A 22,874-nucleotide genomic window follows, 5' to 3' on the forward strand; every position below is an offset into this window, starting at 1 on the left:
ATCTCAGCCCTTCAAAATATGAGTCGAAGGGATTGAGAGGTCAAAGGGGCAGAAGGAAGTGTACCCAGTCCCAGATTTGCCCTTCTAGGGGCATAGTACACTTCAGCTGTCCTCCCCCAGCCCAGCCGCGACTGACGAATGGTGAATCTGGGTTATTTGGCGTGTCTCAGCAATTGATTATTCCTTTTGATGTTCATAATTCAGTCTAGAGTTGTTAGAAGAAAGTTATGTGACCCAAATGCAGAATGGCAAGCGCAGTTTTGGTGATTATTAAACGAAATTCATGATTTTAGATGCAGTTTTATGTTCAAAGTGTGGGAGTATATGAAAGAATGCTGAGATCAGAGGGGTCCAAACCACTCCTGGCCAGTTCGCATTGTTGTCCTGTTCCAGCTCCAAACACACCTGAGGCAGGTAGTCAAGTGCTGAGGCCTAGGTTAGAGGCAACCTGGTGTTGAAAATCGATTTAGAGTTTGGAGCTCCTTGATGATTGAGTTGAGAAACTGATGAGACTGCAAGTGCTCTCCAAAATTGTTGGAACATTAAAGTCAAGATAGTTTCATTGTATGCTCAAGCAGTTGTCATTAAAGATACAAAAGCCATGTATGAATACTACATCAAGCATACAGCTCACCAGCATCACCAAGCTTCCGCCTTAGGTGGATGTGCGGAGAATTAATATGTATAAAACAAAGCGATTTTTTTTTAAAACAGAGCCATATATATACTACAATTCAGAAGCTTTCAGTGAAATGTATACAATTATAATATTAATCACATTGTACAACTACATTTGAGCAGCTGCAGTTTTCTATAAGTTATTGAGTAAAATACAACATGGTTAATATAAGAGATTTACAGTGTTTGTGTGTGCTGGGGGGAGAGGGGATTAATTATATTTAATTTGTGCATTGCTCAGTTGTCAACATAATTGACGGCTACTTCAAAAATTCATTAAATAATCAAGAAAAGGCCACCTTCAATCAGCATAATGAGGAAGGTTAAATGTAAAAAAAATACAGAAATGTTGGACTAATTCAAACATTGTATTTAATATGTATAATATGTAAAAGGTAGTTAGGTAATAGAAAGATTTAAAAAATGCATTACATATATACCCTGACCTGCATATTAATTTGTTTATAAAATAAACAAACCAAAAATGTTTATTCATTTTTGAATTAAGTAAATTTAGTTCAGAACTTTTAGGAATACACGGTAGAACCTGGAACTGGCACTATGTATGTTACAGGTAAATTAACACATGATTGCGACACACTGATGATTTATGGTGTATGTAAGTAGTTCTCTTTAAAATGTGGCAGGGTTGCTGTCACTTTCTTAAATTTTCGTTTCACAGAAACAAAGACTGAGAAGAAAAGATTTTAGTGAGTCATTAACATAAAGCTTGTTGCTAGCCTAAATGGTCTAAAATAACTGTTATGTGATTCTATTTTTTACGTTAATTTTTTTTTATAATCAAAGAATAATGATGCAGTGTTTAGGGAGAAATGTTCTTACTTGGAGTTAAAGGGTTAGTGTTAGGGATTTTATTTTTTTTGGATTTAAAACGTTACCCAACTTTTACCCAGCATAGTCAGTGATTCATTAATTTTCTGGAACTGCTTTATCCTCTTCAGGGCACAAGGCAGAAACACATTGGACAGTGCACTAGTCCATCACACGCCATCATGCACTCTCACATTCACTCACTCACTCACGACTACAAACACATTTGTATCAGCTATTCACCTACCAGCATGTGTTTATGGACTCTGGAGGAAACTGGAGCACCCGAGAATACCATGCAGACACAGGGAAAACACCTCACAGACCAAGAAGTCACAACCCCAGAACCCTAGAGCTGTGTGAAAGTGACACTACCTACAGTTATTATTAGCTGTATTATTATTGTTTATGTTTAGGTAACAATGGAATTTGTATAGCACAAATCCTGCAAATGAAAATAAATATAATAGCAAATTGTTTTAAGCTTTTACACTGTAACTAATTTCATCTGCTTTAAAAAAATGATTCCTTGATGGAATACTGTAGGATCTTTTTGGCTTCTGATATGGTTGAAACCATAAAATATTCAAAAAGTCAAAAGTCTAAGTATCAAAAGTATAAGAAGAGTTTTTGCAGACCTCTACAAACATATACTGGCAGGAGTTTGTCAGTGGAAAGGTTAAAGTTTTGGACTTGCCAACTTCCAATATCCTATCCAAATCCTGCATTAGATTTGCAGGAAAGGAGGCAACATTCAGAAACACTTAGCAACAAAGTTAATCTGATAATAATGTGTAGACACTTGAAAACAAACTTTTGTAATAAATAAATAAATAAATAAACATATAATAATAATAATAATAATAATAATAATAATAATAATAGTTTCATAATAGCTGCCATAACTTTATGCACATGTATTTTCTTTAGGTTTCCTCAATGTATAAACATTCTATATATTAAGGTACATTGCTGAGCTAGCATAATCTCAGGCTGAAATTAGCTCAGGCTACATTTGAAGCAATGTCTACTTGCACTGATTTAGAAGTTGCTTTGTTCTTGCAACGAAGTGGATGCTGTTCTAAACGGACTCCGCAGTTTTACTTTTTTTCTGTTACAGTATCAGTGAAATTGTTTTTAAGTGTGAAATTGTGTAGTATAGGGGATAAGCAAATTTTATACCACCATGATCATCAAATGTATGTGTGTGTGTGTGTCTCTCATATATTAATTCATTATTTCCTGTTTTGGTTTTATGAATCATTCATCAGTTTCATCTATTTGTCTTTTCTGTTTCTTTCTGTTTACATTACTTTCTGTTTTTTTTTTTTTTTGTTGTAGTTTTTGTTTGTTTTTTTTTTGTTTGTTTTTTTGTTATTTCAGCATTCTGTTGAGCCATGCCTTGTTACAGATGGCCACTGGTAAGGGACTATGACCAATCAGAATGCACACTTTAAGAAGTGTGTGTTCTGATTGGAATGTGTAGTCTGATTGATGTTTCATTTGAACTTGTCCTGAACTTTTCCTGAATAGGGGTGGGAAAATAAATCGATACAACATAGTAATATTAAGATATAAATATATATATTAGTACCGGTATATAGAGGGGCATTTATGTATTATTATTAAATTAGTCATAGGCTTATTGTATATTCAGTATATTAGTAACTACTAAGAATCCTAATAATGATTTCCACGAGATGTCATTTTTCTTTTTAGTGAGATAAAGACACCACTGTTTAAAGGACCGTGAAGCTGCGGGAAAGCCGCGTCTTTGTCAGTGATAAGAAGCTGATTCTGAACAAAAGTTGAGCGCGTTGTAGTGCATATTTATTCACTGACATGTACACACAACAGAATATATTTGATCACTTATTTTTTGACATTTTAGGGGAAGCTGAGCTTCCCTTGCAGTATTAGAGCAATTGCCTCTGTATGACACGTATGTCCCCATGGGCTCTTATGGGCTACCCTTGGGTAGTCAATTACCCTAGAGTCCAATCTCACCATGTTCGGTTTCTTTAGTTTACCACTGGAGCCAAAACATTAAAATTTCTAACAAACACTAAAAGTCAACACAAAAATCTTGTCCATTAATGTCCACGGTCCAGTTGAGAAGGTTGTGAGAAGTCCCGGATGTATTCACAGAGAAGATTTGACTGATTATTGAAATCTAGTTCTTTTCAATGTTAGTATCCTAGCACCTTGTTCAACTAAACAAATATTTTGAATCCAAATCTGTTATGGCTGATCTTCTACATGTGGTATATGAAAAATCTGTGTACATGTTACCTACTGCCAAACTATATTTCTATAAAAATGCTACCACTGGGCCCTCTAGTAATTCCCACCCCTATGGTAAGGTTGAGATGAGTTTATCTTTTCCTTTGGTAACTGCAGTCCTACCAATAGTTTGTTAACCTTGACATTGTTGTTTCTTTTCATGCTGTGTTTTGGAATCAATCCATCTGTGTGCTGCCTTGTTTTTGAGTTTCCCTATTTAGTAACATAGTCGATCGCTTTATCCTTCTTCATAAAAGAATTGCACTTCAATAATACTCCCTGTCTCAAACCAGTGACCTCGCTGTATCTCTCCATCACGGTCTTTCTTTCTCTAATGATTGTGTTTTAGTGCCAGAATTCAGTCTGTCACAGTAGCCAAGTTCCCCATATAAGTGACTTACACACTCAGCATACATGTGTGTGTGTGTGTGTGTGCAACGTGTGAGTGTGTGGATGACCTTAAAGAGTAAATGGCATTTCTAAATGGTTGTGACTCTCAGTGCTAAGTACAGACTAGCAGACATTAAGGCGGGAGCCAGCAGGACATTTGACTCCAAACGAATAATGGCCCGCACAGGCGGATAGTTTATATTCCGATCCCGCCATTGTTCCAGTCCAAACACAAGCCGCTAAAGTGCCAACAATGTAATGTTCCGACATAAAGTAAACTGGCTCAAGTCATTAATGGGGTCATGTTTCATTCCTCTGCTGGTGTGTATGTACATGTGTGTGTGTGTGTGTGTGTGTGTGCGCGCCTGTGTATGATTATTTATTTATTTATGTTCTGTTCAAATTTTGGAATCATATTTTTATTAACGTAAATTTAAAAAATATATAGAGTATTTTGCAAAACACTGTTCTGTGTCGTCCTGTGCAAACTCTTGAATGTCAAAAACCCTAGGTGGCAAAATAAAGGTACCATAACAATATGCAAATTCCACTAGACGTCTGTTCTCTGAAATCATCAGGGCTAATTTTTCACACCTCTGTTGTTCAATCCTAGAAGATGATTGCATATTCTGCTTCTCACAATCCATGTAATCTCGAACAAATGTAGTGATTTTTCTGGGCTGGGCTCTGACAACCACAGCAGCTTCTTTCTTTGTCCCAAATTTCTTATTTATTTATTTATTTATTTATTGGTCTATTTCTTTTTCTTTGTAACAATTTTTTGAGAAATACACATATTTTCAGACCCACAGTAGCAAGCACTAGGGCTTAATTTTCTAAGAAACATCTCTGTGAAACTGTAATATTCTGTACAACATTTATATTAATGTATAGTGTTACTGTCTACAGTGATTAGGTTAAGACTAAATTAAATAACAGCAGTTATTAATATATGAAACATGATTTCAAATACTTGAACAGTGGGTTTTGCTCACAGAAAAAAAAATCATAAATAAAATGTGTTTTTATTACCCAACCAGGTCGATAGATTTTTTAACTGTTATAATCATCTCTTTTAAGAGACCCTCATGATTGACTGGCTTTTCTCTTTGTGTGTGAGTGTGTGTGTGATTCAATTTTAATCTTTTTTACTTATTTTTTCTGCCTTCTTATTTTTATTACAATGTCAAAAACAAATGTGTGTTTAAAGTGTTAAAAGGAGTTGTCTGATGAAAAATTCTATTGACACAGTTCTCCCCTCTCATATGTACTGAAATCCTCGTACACTAGTTGTTGAGTAGTCTCCAATAGACTGCCGACACTGTTATGTGTTAAAACTGGACAAAAAAAACAATAAATAACTGAAAGCAGATTGCTCACTGCTATATATTGCAGTATTAGCTTCCATTAGTGGTTAGTTACTTTAGAATTGTGTTTCCATTGGAAATTAAACAAGCAAACCTCAGACATCATACTGTATTGGATGATGAATTGCATATTTAATTTAGAATGTATGTTGGGGATTTTTGTGCATGTGGTTTTTAACTGTCTTCCCTGTTTGTGACTGTTTTTTAATTTTAATTGTTCTCTCATGGTTGTAGATCTGGGAATGTGTCCTTTTTCTCTTTTAAAAAATAATCTCTCTCTCTCTCTCTTGCTCTCTCTCTTTCAGATCATGGGTGATAGGAGCTATAGCTCTGCTCTGTCTTCTTGGTCTGACCTGGGCTTTTGGGCTCATGTACATCAATGAAAACACAATGATCATGGCCTACCTCTTCACCATCTTCAATTCCTTGCAGAGCATGTTCATCTTCATATTCCACTGCATCTTGCAGAAGAAGGTATGAGATTTTGAAATTATTTTCACACACAAACACACACACACAAAATATTGTAAAGGAATGAAATATGAATAGCACATACTCATTCACTTCTAAATAGGAATTGCAAAAATAGGACACATTTTCTACATATTCCCTCACATTAGGGGGCTGCTATTGTGCAGTGACACTTGGTGTCCTTATGATGTCCTTGATTAAGGTGACATAGTCTTATTCACACAGCAGGTAAAAGTGGCCCAAATCTGATCTGGTTCTTCATATGTAACACAGGCTTGTCATTAGTGTGTCTGTGTGAACAGCAAGAATCAGAATTTTTTAAATCAGATTTGGCCCATTTTCATTTGTGCTATTGAAATCAGATATATAGCTGTTCTATGGCAACGCAAATCTTTCTGAGTGGCCAGATCAGAATTCACGAGTCTTTTTACGTCTGGGAGCTGAGAATGATCCGTGGACTCAGGGCCAAAGCATTTTGTTTTAATTTGAGGTGTTTGGGACATGGAAATGGCCTGGTCAAAGCATTTTCATTTTGTAAAAAATATTGGTAAAAGGAAAAAATCTGAAACTTCTTAATCCATGTTCCTATCACTCAATTATGAGAAAATAAAACACGTGGAAATTGGTATTGTTTTTATAAACAAACACAAGAAGAAATTCCTTTCATAGTAGTCCTTTATCAGTTTAATATTGTTCATGTTGGCATGAAGGCTGCTTAAATGTTGATCAGAGAAATATTAAACTCATTATGTCAATCATGTCCTCTTTGGAGGCATTTGCGAGAGACTTGGCAACATCAGTTCAGGTTTTAATATTCCTTTAAGTCTTTAATTTATAGCCTGGTTTTCATACTCATTTGGGATAAAGAAAGGGGTGAGCGCTGCACAGTAAAAGACCAGTCCTCCAGTTCAATTTAAAAATTAAAGTGTTTTGGATGGAACAGATGGTCAGTTCCTGAAGCATCATGCTTTAGTGCGTGTGGTCAGTTTAGTAGCATGATCTGTTCAGACTGATGTCAGATATAGGTCACATTATATAGACAGTGTGAACAGCAGAACAAACAATCTGATTTGATTACGAATAAGATATGGGATTTACCTGATGAGCCTACTTTATAGGCAAAGTCGTAATTCTGAACTTTTCTAATCATATCACCACTGCATCCGACACTTTGCATTCCGCTTGGTGATGTAAGGCTTGGATGCAGCTGGAAACCCATTCCATGATGCTCCCAAAGTACTGTTCTTCAGCTAATCTGAAGACCACATGCACTTTGGAGGTGTGTAATGATTGACTTTGCAGAAAGTTGGTAGGAACTATGTGCCTCAGTATCTGCTCATCACGCTCTGTATTTTTACGTGGCCTACCACTTTGTGGCTGAGTTGCTGTCATTCTCAATCACTTCCATTTTGATAGAATACCACTGAGAATTGACAGTGGAATATTTAGCAGTGAGGAAATGTCATGACAGGACTTGTTGCACAGGTGGTATCATGTTACCATTCTGAAATTCACTGAGCTCCTGAGAGTGACCCATTCTTTTATAAATATTTGTAGAAGCAGTCGGCATGCCTAGGTGCTTAGTTTTATACACCCGTTGCCATGGAAGTGATTGGAACACCTGAATTTAATATTTTGGTAGTATTGTGTATGTAGTCTATAAGCAATCTACATTTTGATATTCCTAAATTCAGTGTTGGGTAATCCAGCATCAATAAACCTTTGGCCATAGGATTCATTTGTCTGCATCTATAATGTGTTTGTGTGACTTTGTAAGCCTTTGATAGGTTCAAATTCCATGTGCTGATCTTACAAGTTTACAAATTTACAGGGACCATCTGAATGAACTTTAGCGTACATGTCCTTTCAGGATACAGGGGTGAGGAAAAGTCACATCTGAGCAAAACACCAGAATTAGACAATACGTTTTGTAAAGTGCACATAGCCTTAATCTACAATTAGCTGAAGTTAATGAACTAAGATTAGAAGTGTTGTTCATTGACATCCACACTGCAGACGATCTGAACTCTGAAAGTAACCAATTAGCTGTTATAAATCCCAAACACTATTGATTTTAAAATTATGCTAATGGTTTATTAGCTGCCAGCGTAACTGCAAAGACCTGCTTGGCAGCTCCTCATTCGCGTGTTACCAGCTGTTAATCTCACACACGCTCTGTTAAAGCTGGAATATTGATTCTGCTTGAGTTCAAAATAGTTTTTTCTTTTTCTTTTTTTTTCTTTTTCCCTCCCCATTTTTAAGCCTTGTAATAGAAAGAAATATTCTCCCATACAACAAACCAAGCACCCCATCTCCCTCCACAATATGTATATGGGTTATTCTTGGCATCAAGTTACAAGTTATTAGAGTTTTGGGTTTTGGAGGCGGTAAATGTTTCAAGCCAAACCCATAAATCCTCAGTCTTCTCCTACTTCGACCCGCAGTGCTGCTTGTTTAGAGTCTTCTGGGGTGTGTTGGTGAGTTGATTCGTCCGCTGAGAGGAGCTTTATAGAATGCTGCGATTTTCCTGGCAGGTCATGTACGACTGCTTTCAACAGCTGCACAAACAATAACATGACGTCCATCTTAACTTCGTTAAAAAGCAATTACAGGCTTATTATGGCGAGCGCAAAAGGGAGTGGGATTCTGATAAGGGACATTAATGCTGGAGTAGAAGTTTTTGGATCCAACCATGCAATTTCAGTCCCCATTGCTTAATAAGTCAGTGGAGAATGGGAATTTTTTTTATGCGTATGTGGTGCGTCTGGGTCTCTTTGTGGACTAGAGCTGAATTTAAGTCAAAGCAAGGTCATCCAGCTTACTAACTATTAAAAGCACATACATAAGATGTAAAATGAGAGTTTAATTTGTTGCTTGGTGTCAAATTTAAAGAGCTTTTGGATGCACTTTACTGTGGAAAAATGTTAATAAGGCTAAACGTTGCCAACATAAGCTTGTACTGCAATTAGTCAAGTTACACAGACCTCCTGAAACTTTAAAATATGTGTATTCTAATGGGCGCTTTGTGTCTTAACGGCTGATTTTGTTAACAATTATGTCTGAAACTTTATTTATTTATCAGTGCTATTTATTAAAAGTTTGATTTTTTCAGGAGATATTTCTGAGGAAATTATGTGGGAAAGAATTATGTGGGAACTGGAGTTCAAATTTTATATTAATGTTATATTTAACAAAAATGGTTTTATGCCCCAATAAATGCCTTATTAATACATTTTATTTACCGATTTACTGTATAAACAAATTTTAAAAAATCAGTGGAGATTTTGTTGTGTGTTTAGGTGCGTAAGGAGTATGGCAGGTGCCTTCGTACACACTGCTGCAGTGGAAAGAGTGTGGAGTCGACTATCTCCACTTCTACCAAGGCCAGTACAGCACGGACACCTGGACGCTATTCCACCAACTCCCAGGTAACACCACATTTTTCTCACACTCAAACGAAGTGGGCTTTGTGGGGTTTTGTGATATTACTGCTTCTACAACCCTGAATCTGAATGCTATTTTAAAATGAAATAATGTATAATGAAAATAATATAACATGGCTAAACGTACAGGTAAAATTGATCACAAATAGCATAAGTAGTTTGTAAGGTTTTTCTATAATTTAAGTTATGTAATAATATAATTTTGGGAGTAGGACCACGCCCGAACTCCTCCTCTCAGCCCTATATATACCCCGCAAATTCACGACACTTCTGCGTCGGACAAACTTGCTTCATTTAGTTCAGAAGACAGATCTCGACTTGACTGCTTCACTACATCAGCTCGCTCCTCCACGCTGGGTCGTTCATGCTGATCCCCGTATTCGGAGCCGTGTTCAGCCATTATCAAACCCACCGAGCCTCCTGTTTTAAACTTGCTCCCACCTCCACCCCGTCTCCACCCTTTTCTCATATTCATTTATCCAACGGCTTCATGCGCCTTCATAAGCCACCCTGAACCCCAAAGTCTTCTGAGTTCACCTCCCCATTTCAGCCTCTACGAGCATGGTCCATACCAGCAAATAATGCACATGTTCTAGATATGGCTAAAGTACATTTCTCCTTAAGTGAAGGCATTTGCCACTTGCAGTTTTACAAGCAAGCTAATTGGCTGTTTTTAGTAAAGTATGGAACCTTTTCTCTATATAGATGTCATGTAGAGCCTCATAGACTTTCCTATTCTTTTTTAATGACTCTGTTACCACTAGTGACACCTTTGCAAGTATATTAACACCTAGTCTAACACCTAATGACTCTTCCAGCACTTCTCCTCTGCTATATTTCATATTTCATTCCTTTATGTTCCACTTCTTTATTATTTAAGGTATACTTCAGCTTTTCAGCCCTGTGTGAATAGTCCATTACTATAGGCAATGATTTTGAAGTGTTTCAATGTATTTGAAATAGAAAAGAAAAACCTATTGACTCTGAACATTGTATAATAAAAGCCACAGAATAGAACACTTGTTTTGGAGTTTTTTTTTTTCACTCAAAATTAAATAGCGTGAAAATGGCAAGCAAGAATAATTTACTCGTCACTCCATACACTATGAAAAAGCACTGCAAAAACATGTGCATCTATTGTTCTGTTCTTTAGGATAAGGGAAAGTAAATTTAACTGTTAATGCTTACCATGCTGTACCATGTTTACAAGAACATATCTCTACAGCTTTTTGTAGGGCTCTTCTCTGAAATCCAAAGACCTGTATTACCCAAATCTAATGGCTGTATATTCTAAATTATTTTACATAGCCACATATTTCAAATGTTTTTTCAGGACAGCTGCTTTTCGTATTATGCAGAAATGCATGAAACAAATATTCCCTACAGATAGAGCAGAAAGATTATTTTGAAAACATTACAGTGTTCTTCAGAGTCTAAGAGAGGTCAGGACGTGTAGTTTGTTGAGTCATGCTTCTCCCACTGCTGACTCTAAGCTATACTTCTGCATGTGAATCATAAGAATATATAAACTCATGAAGTATATGCAACGTAATGAAAAGGCATTAAAGAAATCGTTAATGTTGGTGGATATGATTAGAAAGTCAATGCTGAAAGATGATATTGAAATGAACCTTTTTTTCCTCCAGAGAAGGTGTGGGATTCTTTTCTCTAGCGGAATATAAACAGAAATAGTCTACGAGTGCTTTGAAGAAAGATTGAAGGTTTGATATGAGATTTGATATTAATACACGTCTTTCTCTGTTCTCTGCTGATCTCCTCTGTTCTCTCTCTCTCTCTCTCTCTCGCTCTCTCCACTCACAGAGTCGTATTAGAAGGATGTGGAATGACACTGTCAGGAAACAGTCCGAGTCATCCTTCATCACTGGAGATATTAACAGCTCAGCTACTTTAAACAGAGGTAACACACACAAACACACACCCACACTCACTTGCTGAGAAAAAGTAAGGCTTTGATATTTTGTACATCATTTTCATTTGATGAAAGTCAAAAAGAACTCCTCAGATGCACAGTCTTATAGAAGCCCTTAAATTATTTAATTATTTTTTTCATTAAAAAAAATTATTTTAACCTTTATCTACCTACAAAAACTCTGATACAGTCTATGTTTCACAACTAAAATTAAGTTTTAAATCTGGGTAAAATAACGTAGGAATGTTTAAAGGTAACCTGAATGACTGTCACTGGTTGACCAAGAGCTTAATTTTTTTTTTTTGAGACAGTACACCCTGATGAAGACACTGCAAATCTGCATTTCCATTTGGCCCCAGCCTTTGGTGATGTTCTGAAATCAGTGCTTGGCATGATAACCTCATGAGCAGGGGTTCGTTTCAATAGAGACTTTACAAACTGTGTGTTCACAATAGAATGTGTGTCTAATATGTGTTCATTTTGTTAATAAAAAACTATGTTGAAAAATATTTGTTGATCTATAGTTTCTAAAAACCTAGATGAGAACTATAAAAAAATATATATTATTTTGAAGAAGAGAAATATGACTAAACGTTTTGCCATTTTCGTCATCGAAAAAACTAAAATGTGGAAGACTGATAAATGACCTGTTATTTCTGATTTGAAAATGTAGATATACAGGAAAATGCTCCATCTCTTTATTTTTGTAAGGGCAACAAGTGTGTCCGGATGGAATAGTGAAGACAATTCAGCTCACAAATATTTGATTCTTTAATTGTTAAATATATAAAAACTTATTTAAAACAGATGTGGCAATATTCCTTCTCTAATTTTGGATGGTAATATTTTTAAATGTAACATAACTTTTAACAATCTACTTATGAAACTGAGTAATTTATAATACCTCTAAAGTGGTAAAACCTTAAATATACATAACTAAAAACAGGCATTTTTTGATTAAGTGAACTAAAACTACACTAAAATGTTTTTGTTTTCATCAGATAAATATAGACTAAATTTAACAATAATTACAAGACTGAAATGAGACTAAAGCTAAAAAACAAGGCTTAAACTAAAATTAAATCAAAATCAGCTGCCAGAATTAGCACTAAAATGGCTGCACCTTAAAGACTACATTCACTATATTAATAAAAATAAAAAAGGTTTTGTCACCATTTGCAGCTCTCTCTAAAGTGTTTACAAAATTCCAGTGTCACTAAATGGTTAAAAAAAAAGTGTCTTAGTCTGGTATGTTAGGCTTTCCCTTCCTCTGCTCATGGCACAGAAAAGGCATCTGGAGTTGTTCAGAAGGGCCAAGAAACATCCAATATTTGCTCTATTCCTGCCCCATAAGTGATGTATATTGCCTTATTTTTGTTGTTTTTAATTACCTAAGGTGGAAATGTCTCCAAATTTAAGTTAAGTGCATGAAAGTACACAGATCGAAAATGCTACAGAACTAAACAACTCAAGTTAAAAATTTGTTTCTGTGGTAATTCAAACAGTGAATAAAAACATTAAATTCTACCACATACAAACGACAATCATAGATGACCCCTCAATCATAGATGTTCCCTATAAAATGTGTGTCTACAAACCTTTCAATATAGTGTTCATCAAACTCTCTGTGTTTTGTTTTGAGGTAATACATTCTACGCGTGTGGATATGATGTACAAACTGCAATGTAGTTCATATAAAGCACTACTTTTTGTCAGTACATCCAGACCCAGGGTATATATACAGATTAAACCATTTGTCATAAGATTCAAGCCATATTTGTGTTTGTAAAGTGTTAGATTCTTGCACTGTCCAAACCAGAAACCAAAAATGTGTGAAAGCCAGGGAAATATTTTTGCTTTGACTGTGACTGATCTGCTGTCCTGCATTAATATGGGAGAATAAAAGAATAAAACAAGCTAGACAAACTAAGGAAAGCAGAGAAAGAATCTGGAACTGCATCAAACCGCTCCTCCAACTTGCTGACACTAAATCCCCCTGCAGTCCAAATGCATTGGACATCTGTTGTGTGTGTGTGTGTGTGTGTGTGAGAGAGAGAGAGAGAGAGAGAATGTGTATGTATGTGTGTTCTGCTTACCATCAAACTTCTGCCTTTCTTGGTTATAACTGAATGCAGAGATATTTTCCCCTTTGTGCTTCTTTTTTACTGCAGCGCAACTCAGAAAAAAAGTCACAGCAAAGTGAACCATAGTAGCTTATTGATAATGATCTGGTTTGGCCTTTCTTCCATTCAGTGACTAATTGAGCCATTCATGCTCTGGACTGAATGTTTTCTGTAGTACCAACTGGTGCCAGGTTGAACAAGCTTTACAGAATGTTGTTAAAAATCCCATTGGACCAAATGAAAACATCGCTGTACAATTAAACGCATGTACACATTTTATTTAGATTCACAACATACACTGTTTCTGAACACCCAGTGAGTTGACTCACTGACACATAGAAGTGCACTAGGGCCAGTGAACATATACATAAACACACACACACACACAGATATGGACAGCCATTCCTGCACCTGGGTAGCAGTCGGTGGTTAGGTGCCTTGCTTAAAGGCGTCTCAGCTGTGGATGTTGAGGGAGGAAACAGCACTGTTCCTTCATTCCCGCCTCACATTTACACCTCTAAACATTAGGCCAGTGCTGCCCCCACACTGCAGGAGCTAAATTAACTAGAGGTGGGAAAGACCACAGGTTTAATCACTGTCTAATTACAGAGACCTGATGACCTGTTTGTAAGGTACATATTTGGTTAAAATACAGTTTATACCCTACACATTATGCCTTCTATGTAGGGAACAGGGATCAAGGCAGCTCACAGAGTATTGAGATACACCCATAAGGTTGAGCTCCCTGTATAAAATATTGCATTACTGAGCTGTATAATCAATTCTAGGGAGTTGGAAACAAAAAAAAAACTGCCAATTTTCTACTATGACCTTGAACTCATATGAAAAATAAATATCATTTAAAGCAACTCCTGGGCTCCCCCTACAGTTGCAGAGTGTCATTCGCTTTTACAGTCTTGAAATCAATTCGGTTTGGGGGGTTCTTACCCTCCTCCAAAAGTTATATAGTGCATTTTCTGCAGTGCTGAGCCCAAAGTAGTAATGACAGAGGGTCTGTTCACACTATTACAGGTCAATTTAACATCACAACAGTGTCAAAGCTGCAGTTTTAAGATATAAATACTTTCTATAGTTGCTTTAAAATGTGCTTGCACTCAAACCCCATATTTGTCATCGGTTCCTCTACTATAAAAATCATTTCCCTAAAATCATTTCTTCTGCCATAAAAACATCTTCTCTTCTGGGAAGGCTTTACATTAGATGTTGGAACATTTCTATGAGACTTTGATGGCATTCAGCCTCCAGAAAAACCTACCAGAAATACCTACATGTATTTATATATTTCTATTGGACGTCTGGTTGTAAAGTCCTGAAACTGCTAACATGCTATTACAACTCCCATAAGGCAGCTATGGAAATTTCACATTACTGTAGATATTTTGACATTTATGCCCTAAAGTAAAGGCCTAGATCTGATAGTCACCTCACTGGGGAGCAGGAATCCATGTTCAGTCACAGCCTTAGTCATTTGCTGGACAGTATTTGAGTAACCTGATTCCTGCTGCAATTGCACTTGTCTCTTATTTCACAAGTTTATCTGATGAGATTAATTTGAGTGGTGGAAACGTGTGCAGATTTTATTGTCTTTTTTTGTCTGCACTGTTCTAACTGTTTTGTCTTTTGATTTGTGTCTTTGTTTTGTTCCTGTCACTTCTTTTCACCCTTCTGTCTGTCTCTCTGCTTGTCACCATGTGTCTATTCTTCTGTCTGTGTCTCTCTCTCTCTCTCTCTCTCTCTCTCTCTCTCCCTGTCTGTTTGTGTGTGTGTGTGTGTGTGTTGTAGGTACCATGGCTAATCATCTCATCTCTAACGCACTGTTGCGTCCTCATGGCACTAACCCCTATAACACTCTGCTGGGAGAGTCTGCTGTGTACAATAACCCGTCTGCAAACATGTTCAACACGCAAGGTTTGCTTTTCACTCTCTCTCCCTCTCCCTCTCACTCTCTCTCTCTCTCTCTCTCTCTCTCTCTCTCTCTCTCTTTTACATTCACACATACAGGTGCAGGCAGGCATGCACTCTACAAAAGAATACATTGACACCTTTACCTGATCTAGCTTACTCTGATTTCATACACATACCTCACACCAGTGGATCACAAACTTTTTCTGCAGTGCCCCCTTCAGTGCTAAGAATATTTTTGAGCCCCCTTATTCTGACATACAGTGCTGGAAGTGCTCAATCATGCCTCATTTGGCACTTTTCCACTGCATGGAATCTACACGACTCTACTTGACTCTGCACGGCTCTTTTACTTTTCCACTGGCCAAATCTGGTACCTGATCATGTAGGTTTTCAGTCCCAGCTCGTTCTGGGTTCCAACTGTGCCGAATAGGTCCTAAATGGTGATGTATAAACCCTGCAGAGCGCTGACTGGCCAGGGCCATGTCAATCACCACAAAATGCAGAGCTCATTCAAATCCAGCACAAACCGCCGCTTGTTAAATCTCTTAAGTTACAGCAACTTTCACATTTATTGTTATTTATTTTTAACACGCGAATGCACAATGAGTAAACAGAGCCTAACTTTAACGCTGACGTTGTTGTGGTTTTCAAAGCCAGCAATTCCTGTTTGAGACAGGGTTTCCCAACGCCACTGGCTCCATTTTGTGGGGAAGCTCTGCCAGTGGAAAAGCAACAAGCTTTAAGCGAGCCGAGCAGAGCCATGTCGAGTCGAGTAGAACCGGACCCATGCGGTGGAAAGGCACCAATTTATTTGCCTTGCTGTCAACACCCCCCACAAACACACTTTGGGAACCACTGTCTTATGCCATCTCAAAAGTCATGAAAATTGTATTTGCTTAATATAAATAAACTAATATGTATTCTTGTACTCTCCCTATACTGATGTATGACTAAGGAGGTTTGGCCTCTGTGTCACCTCTTATTTATGCCCCATGAAATGGAAATGGAAATGGAAATGGAATGTCATGGATGAATGTTTAAGAGTTGCTAAACACTCAGATGACTAATTGTCTCATGAGAATAATTTTTGTAAATTATAAATTTACTGCAATTATTGGATACATAAAAAAACACAGACATGTTATAAAAGAGTGTTATAGACATACATTTACACAGGTAATAAAAAACAATTATATAATGATGATACGTTTAATCATGCATAACATTCTTGTTAATCAGGCAGTGTGCTCACTTGTTTCACTGTTCTTTGTTCATTTTCTGTTCATTAACAGATGAAAAAATCCCTAACCTACATTTCCACTGTTTATTTTTGGTTGTTTTTAGGGAATAGATTATATCAAGAGACCTGTTTTAATTTTGAACAGAATATTAAGAAGTCACAGAAAAACCTCCAAAAAGTCTATAATATTTGCTAAATTTTGCACCTAAAACTCCACATCCCCATCCCATCCCAGTTAAACTCCCCTCTTTAACCCTTGGATGTGTTGTTGCTACATTATACATATATGATGATAATTCAAAACGATATATATATATATATATATATATATATATATATATATATATATATATATATATATATATATATATATATATAGGTGCTGGTCATAAAGTTGATTTATTTCAGTAATCCCATTCAAAAAGTGAAACTTGTATATTATACTCATTCATTACACACAGACTGATATATTTCAAGTGTTTATCTCTTTTAATTTGATGAATAAAACCCCAAATTCAGTATCTCAGAAAATTAGAATATTACTTAAGACCAATACAAAAAAAGGATTTTTAGAAATGCTGGCCAACTGAAATGTATGAACATGAAAGTATGAGCATGTACAGCACTCAATACTTGTTGGGGCTCCTTTTGTAATGAATGAGTATAATATAAAAGTTTCACTCTTTGTATAGAATTATTGAAATAAATCAACTTTTTAATGATATTCTAATTTTATGACCAGCATGTGTATATAATGGTACAGATGCTCATGGTTAAATTATGAATGGCATTTCCAAATATCGTGAGATCAGGTCTTGATTTTTCAGGTTTTTGTGGTGTCCAACAATGGAAACATAATGGTTTCCTTTCTGCAAAATAAATATTTCACAGAACTAGAGAATTATAAATTAATTTCCAGTGATTACAAACTACATGATTGGCAAAGTGACAGTAAGCTAATCAACTGTCTGCAGTAAAGAAAATGAAATTAGTTTAACAAATTAAAAAATCTGTAAATGTGTAGAAAAATATTTTCTGTTGAGAATGTATCTTTTAATTAACTTTTAATTAGAAGATTAAAACAACATGAAATTTAACTGTCAAACGTGCCCAAACCTTTGCATTTGACTGAAAAAAAGGAAATAACTTTTAAAAATTTTATCACAGATTTCTATGGACTAAAGTAACAGTGTGCAATATTTAAGTGTTCAAAATGTACAGGTGTTGAACTGAAAAAAAAAATGCTCCTGCTGTTTGTCTATGTATGTGTTCTATTTCTCTGTACATATCATATACATTTTCTATGTAAACACCTTTTCTTTTCTCTCTCTCTCTCCCTCCCTCTCTCTCTCTCCGTCCATGCTGATGTGCAGCCTCCTACAGAGACTCAAGTATGACTCATTTTCTTTTCATTACCTACACTTTTTCTCTCCTCTCTTCCTCCCCCGTTTCTTCTGCTCTCATCCTCCCAACTCTCCTCTCCTGTCCTTTCCTCTCCTCCTCTGTTCCCTCCTTTATCCCCTCCTCTCCTCTCCTCTCATTTGCTTTTCTCTGCTGCTTTGCTGTCTTCTCAAATCCTCCTCTTTCCTTCCCTTCTCTCTACTCCTCTTTTCCTCATATTTCTCCTTTCCAGTCCTGTCCACCTCCCCTCCTCTCTCCCCTCCCTTTCTTTTCCTATCTTCTACCATTAAAATAACTGTATATTAGTTTTGTATTTATTCAGTTTAGAGGCAATATCCTATCAGATATCATCTTTCATAACGTCTCTTTGATGGCATGTCATCAACATCCAGATTGCTGAATTTTTATTAATAATATGAAATGTCTTATCATAAAGTTTTTACCTGTGTGAGTTTTTGTATAGGCAAGAATTATTAGACTGTTAAAATATATTGCATTTTGCTGAAAGTTTACACAAATAATAACTTGCAATAATATTGTAAGTAACTTGTAATAATATAAGTTATTGAGAAGATGGACACATAAGTAACAAAGGATTAGAGATTTTATGATAAACGCACAAGCCCTAAGCAATACATTCAATTATATAATACAGTTTTAACACTGTATCAGCTCAATCAGTTTACATTGTTGGTTACACATTCTATACAGGAAAAAAATTAAACTCACAGTTTATATTTATTTGCAATTTAACCAGTTGGGGTTGTTGTGTATATTTGTAATTCAAGATTCACACATTGTCATGCTCTTTTGTCATTTTTTGGGATCTCTTGTGTAGTGTAAAGTATATGATATATTATTTTTAAAAAAATTCAAAAAATAAATCTAAGGAATACACTATATTCACAAATCCAAACATCAAATCACCATATTTAAAGAGTCTAAACAAACAAACAAAAAACCTCACACATACTTTTGGATACAATATTATCCCCAAGAACAGAACAAATAGATGCACAGGCTTTTGCAGCACTTTTTCCCTGATGGCATAAATCCTTCTCGCCTGGCATTTTAACAGCACTTCATTTTTAGGTTATTTTTTGTTGATTAAAATGACTCTTTTTCATTTTAATACTACAAACCAGTTAAAATAACATGACAAAACTGTGAGAGAGGGAATCTTGATTTACACGTATACATCAGAAGAAAAAAACTTATTTTTACACCTAATATAAAGTGTGCTTCAACTTTAACAGAGGCTAGACTTTATGGTTTATTTGTATCATTATACTTTATAAGTGGCATGTGAATTAAAATGTGCAAACATGTGCAGAGGTTATCAGCACAACCTGTAATTGGACCTGGGGTTTTAAATGTTTAAAAACATATGATCATGGGGTTTACTTTTCTACTTTGTGTAGACTTTCCACAGGTAGCTTAAAGTAATACAATGGATCATTGTCACTTATTTGCAAAAGCACTTCAGTAGGGCTCACAAAAATTGTGGGCTATAAAGAGTCCTTCTTTAAAGCGTGACTCATCCTGTGTTTCCAGAGGGCATGCTGAACAACGCACGCGACTCCAGCGTCATGGACACGCTGCCCCTCAACGGTAACCACGGCAACAGCTACGGCATGGCGGCAGGTGACTACCTGACGTACAGCTCTCGCGGCAGTGAGCCACCGACCACGCTGGAGAAGAAGATTCTGAAAGAGCTGACGGCCAACTACACCGCCCCGTACCTGAGTGCACAGGAGCGCCAAGGCAACCCCGGCACCAAGCTCAGCAATCATATGGCCAACGGGGGCGTGGCTAAGGATGACGTCATGGTGCTGGACAACCCAGGCGCCTTTCATCGCCATGACGATGGCGGTGGAGGCGGCCTGAGCCTGGAGATCATCCGGGAAGAGTCGCAGGCTCCTCTCTTGCCTCCCAGGCCTCCGCCTCCCGATGGACATGTTCCTCCCACTTTGCACACTTTCTCCACCCACCGGCGTGTTCCGCAGGAAAACAGCGAAAGCTTCTTCCCACTGCTGCCAAATGAGACGCTAAACCCATTAAGAGACACTGTCTACACCAGCATGCCCACGCTCACTGACCTACCCCGCGGCACAGAGGACCTCATCAACGGTCTACACGACGATGAGGACGAGGACGAGGAGGCTGAGGAAGACGAGGAGGAAGAAGGAAGCGAGCTTCAGCTTCAGATGGCTAACGGCAAAGGGGTCGTTGTGGACACGGATGACGTGTACTACAAGAGCATGCCGAACCTCGGTTCGCGCAACCACATACAGGAACTGCAGAGCTACTACCAGATGGGACGAGGGGGCAGCGACGGCTTCATCGCTCCGCCCGAGAAAGATGAGTCCTCTCCTGAGGAGCAGCCGCAAGACCCCTCACACCTGGTCACAAGCTTATAGAGCTGAGTGTGATGATGATGCAATGCACAAGGCACGGGAAAACCACTACCTACTGCACTGATAGATCCCTAATGACAAGACTGATAACCAGATAGCTTACCGAATACCAATGAAGACCATTTCCCAATACGAGTTAGCACTAGATACCAGTATCTGTTAGGGCCAGTAACTGATATCAGTACTAGTACCACTCTCCAATGATCAACTTCAATGTGGTTTGTGAACAACAAACCCCCAAATCAAGGAAGGCTTGACAACCCCCGTTTTATTTATTTATTTTTTTTTTTACTTGCTATAAAGCACTAAGAGCCAGCCATTTTGAATAGCTCTGTGGACTGACCTGTCAAATTTGACTGGCACAGAGCCACTGGTGGACATGGATTCCAGTGAAATTACCATCCTTCTGTTCATCAGTTTGCACCCATAACTTTTGTCCAAAAAAAGCTGTCTGGGTATCCTTCAAGCTCCTTATGGATTGCTCCAGTGTCAAAACTGCATAGCGACAGACTAGTTGCCATTTTAGATGATTATGTATGTGGATAAGACACCAACTTTGAACCTTGAACTGTAATTCCTCTACCCACCAACCCCCCCTCAACTCTCTAGACTTCAGACTCTCTGCTGCACACATTCCTTCCTGTTTAGCACCAATACTGTTTCTCAGTAAGAAGTCACAAGGAAGCGTCTGATCTTGAGGAACTTGATGAAGCGTCTCTTTTCTTATGTTTATTTTTCTGTAATAATATCAGTTATCGAGAGGTAATACGCACTAATAACAAAGAAATGGGACAGATTTATATGTAAAATGTACAGACCCCCTTGCATTGCATATGATCATATGCGTCTCACGTTTTTTTTATATACTTTTTCCCTGCGTATGTGTTTGTGTAGAACTTAGACCAATCCAGAAACTGTGCTGGTCCTCCATACTATTACTCCCTCTCTATTACCACTAGGAGTGACCAACCCACACACAAACACACACACTCACATACATACATACACACACAACACAGAAATGCAAACACACAGTTCTTCTTATTTATAACCAAATAACACAATACCAACACTCTTCTTGTTTAAAGGCATCATCAGTCTGGTTTTGTTTCCGATGAACAAACTGTTTTTCTGTTTCCACACTGTGTCGATCTTGTCCGAAAGAAAGAAATGTCTGCAGAAAAAATGAGCAGTTCCAGAACGTTCCAGTAATCACAGATTCAGTAATACTGAAATATTCGGAGTCCACTGGACACACCACAGCCAAGCTGAAGTGGTATCATCCAATGTCTATTATAATTTTTCACCTGGCTGTTCATTGTTGACAGAGGACAAGAAGATGCAAAAGGAATTTTACAAGAGTGTAGGGACAGGTGCCCACAAGGTTGAGTGCAATGAGTATAAAGTATAAAAGCTTTCTCCAAGTACAAGAGCAGGCTGGAAAGATAGGACCTAGAACTTAGAGCTGTTTGAGAGGAAACAAGATTTTAAAAAAAAGAAAAAAAATGGGCTGTTTTTTTCTCAAATCTACTGTTTACTCTTTCTCAAAAATGAGATTTCTTGTAGCTTGCACATCTTACTTCCTTTATTTCCCAGAGAAAACTGACTGCATATCTATCCCCATGAGGTGCTTTTGTAGATCTGAATAATTGTCGGATCGTCGTAGAGGAGAGGAGAGATTTTAAAAATCTGATCGGCACTGAAACTTTTTTTTATCATTATGATTATTATTATTACCATCAATATTGTTATTATGATATCTATGGAATTATTATTTATTCTTTTCATATGCATTCTAAATTGAATGAACTCATAACTAATATTTGTTGTAACAGTGAAAGTTGTTTGCCAACAAATAAAATGACTGAATTAATATTTAGAGAAATTCTGTCAAGGATAAATATGTTTGTGTTGCTGCACATTTGGCCGTGGTGGAAAACACCAGATATTAAAAAGGACTTTAAATAATGAACACAAATGCAAAATACTTCAATTAATATCTGGTTACAAAGTAACTGGACTTCTAAAACAAAAGATTATCGCTAGCAAGTAGGAAAAAGCAAGTGAGTAACTAGTCAGTAACAAAAGCTTAACACTTTATTTATAGGAACACAAAATTAGGGGCTTGTTAAGGTCTTGTTACTTGCTCAATAATGCATGAATTAGACATTTTAAATAGACATTAGTAAATATTTACTCACCATGCATTAAGCTTTATTAGTATTTAATATGGAGTCTGTTATGTGAAAATCACTAATAGTAGAAATTAGACATTAGAGATCACTAATAGCAATAATGCACATAATAAACATTTTATTATGCAAATTATTCCACATGAATAATTACCTAAATGTATATGGAATTAGCATGTAAT

The 22,874-nt window shown here is 36.9% G+C and overlaps 1 protein-coding gene across 5 annotated transcripts in view; it reads left to right on the forward strand.

The window, feature by feature from the left end:
- adgrl3.1 (adhesion G protein-coupled receptor L3.1) overlaps positions 1–22,345 on the forward strand; it is a 204,705-nt gene extending 182,360 nt beyond the window's left edge. For 2 of the 5 annotated variants that reach the window (XM_066660024.1, XM_066660025.1), the window contains exons 19-24: positions 5,855–6,023; positions 9,320–9,448; positions 11,285–11,381; positions 15,320–15,445; positions 18,056–18,073; positions 19,638–22,345. In XM_066660024.1, the coding sequence (XP_066516121.1) occupies positions 5,855–6,023; positions 9,320–9,448; positions 11,285–11,381; positions 15,320–15,445; positions 18,056–18,073; positions 19,638–20,503 (1,405 nt within the window). In that variant the 3' untranslated portion in view covers positions 20,504–22,345. The remainder of the gene's footprint in view (positions 1–5,854; positions 6,024–9,319; positions 9,449–11,284; positions 11,382–15,319; positions 15,446–18,055; positions 18,074–19,637) is intronic. The other 3 variants (XM_066660026.1, XM_066660027.1, XM_066660028.1) reach the window with 3 other exon arrangements.
- Positions 22,346–22,874: the final 529 nt, after the last annotated feature.

Source organism: Hoplias malabaricus, chromosome 2 (assembly GCF_029633855.1).
Source record: "Hoplias malabaricus isolate fHopMal1 chromosome 2, fHopMal1.hap1, whole genome shotgun sequence".
Classification (NCBI taxonomy): Eukaryota; Metazoa; Chordata; class Actinopteri; order Characiformes; family Erythrinidae; genus Hoplias; species Hoplias malabaricus.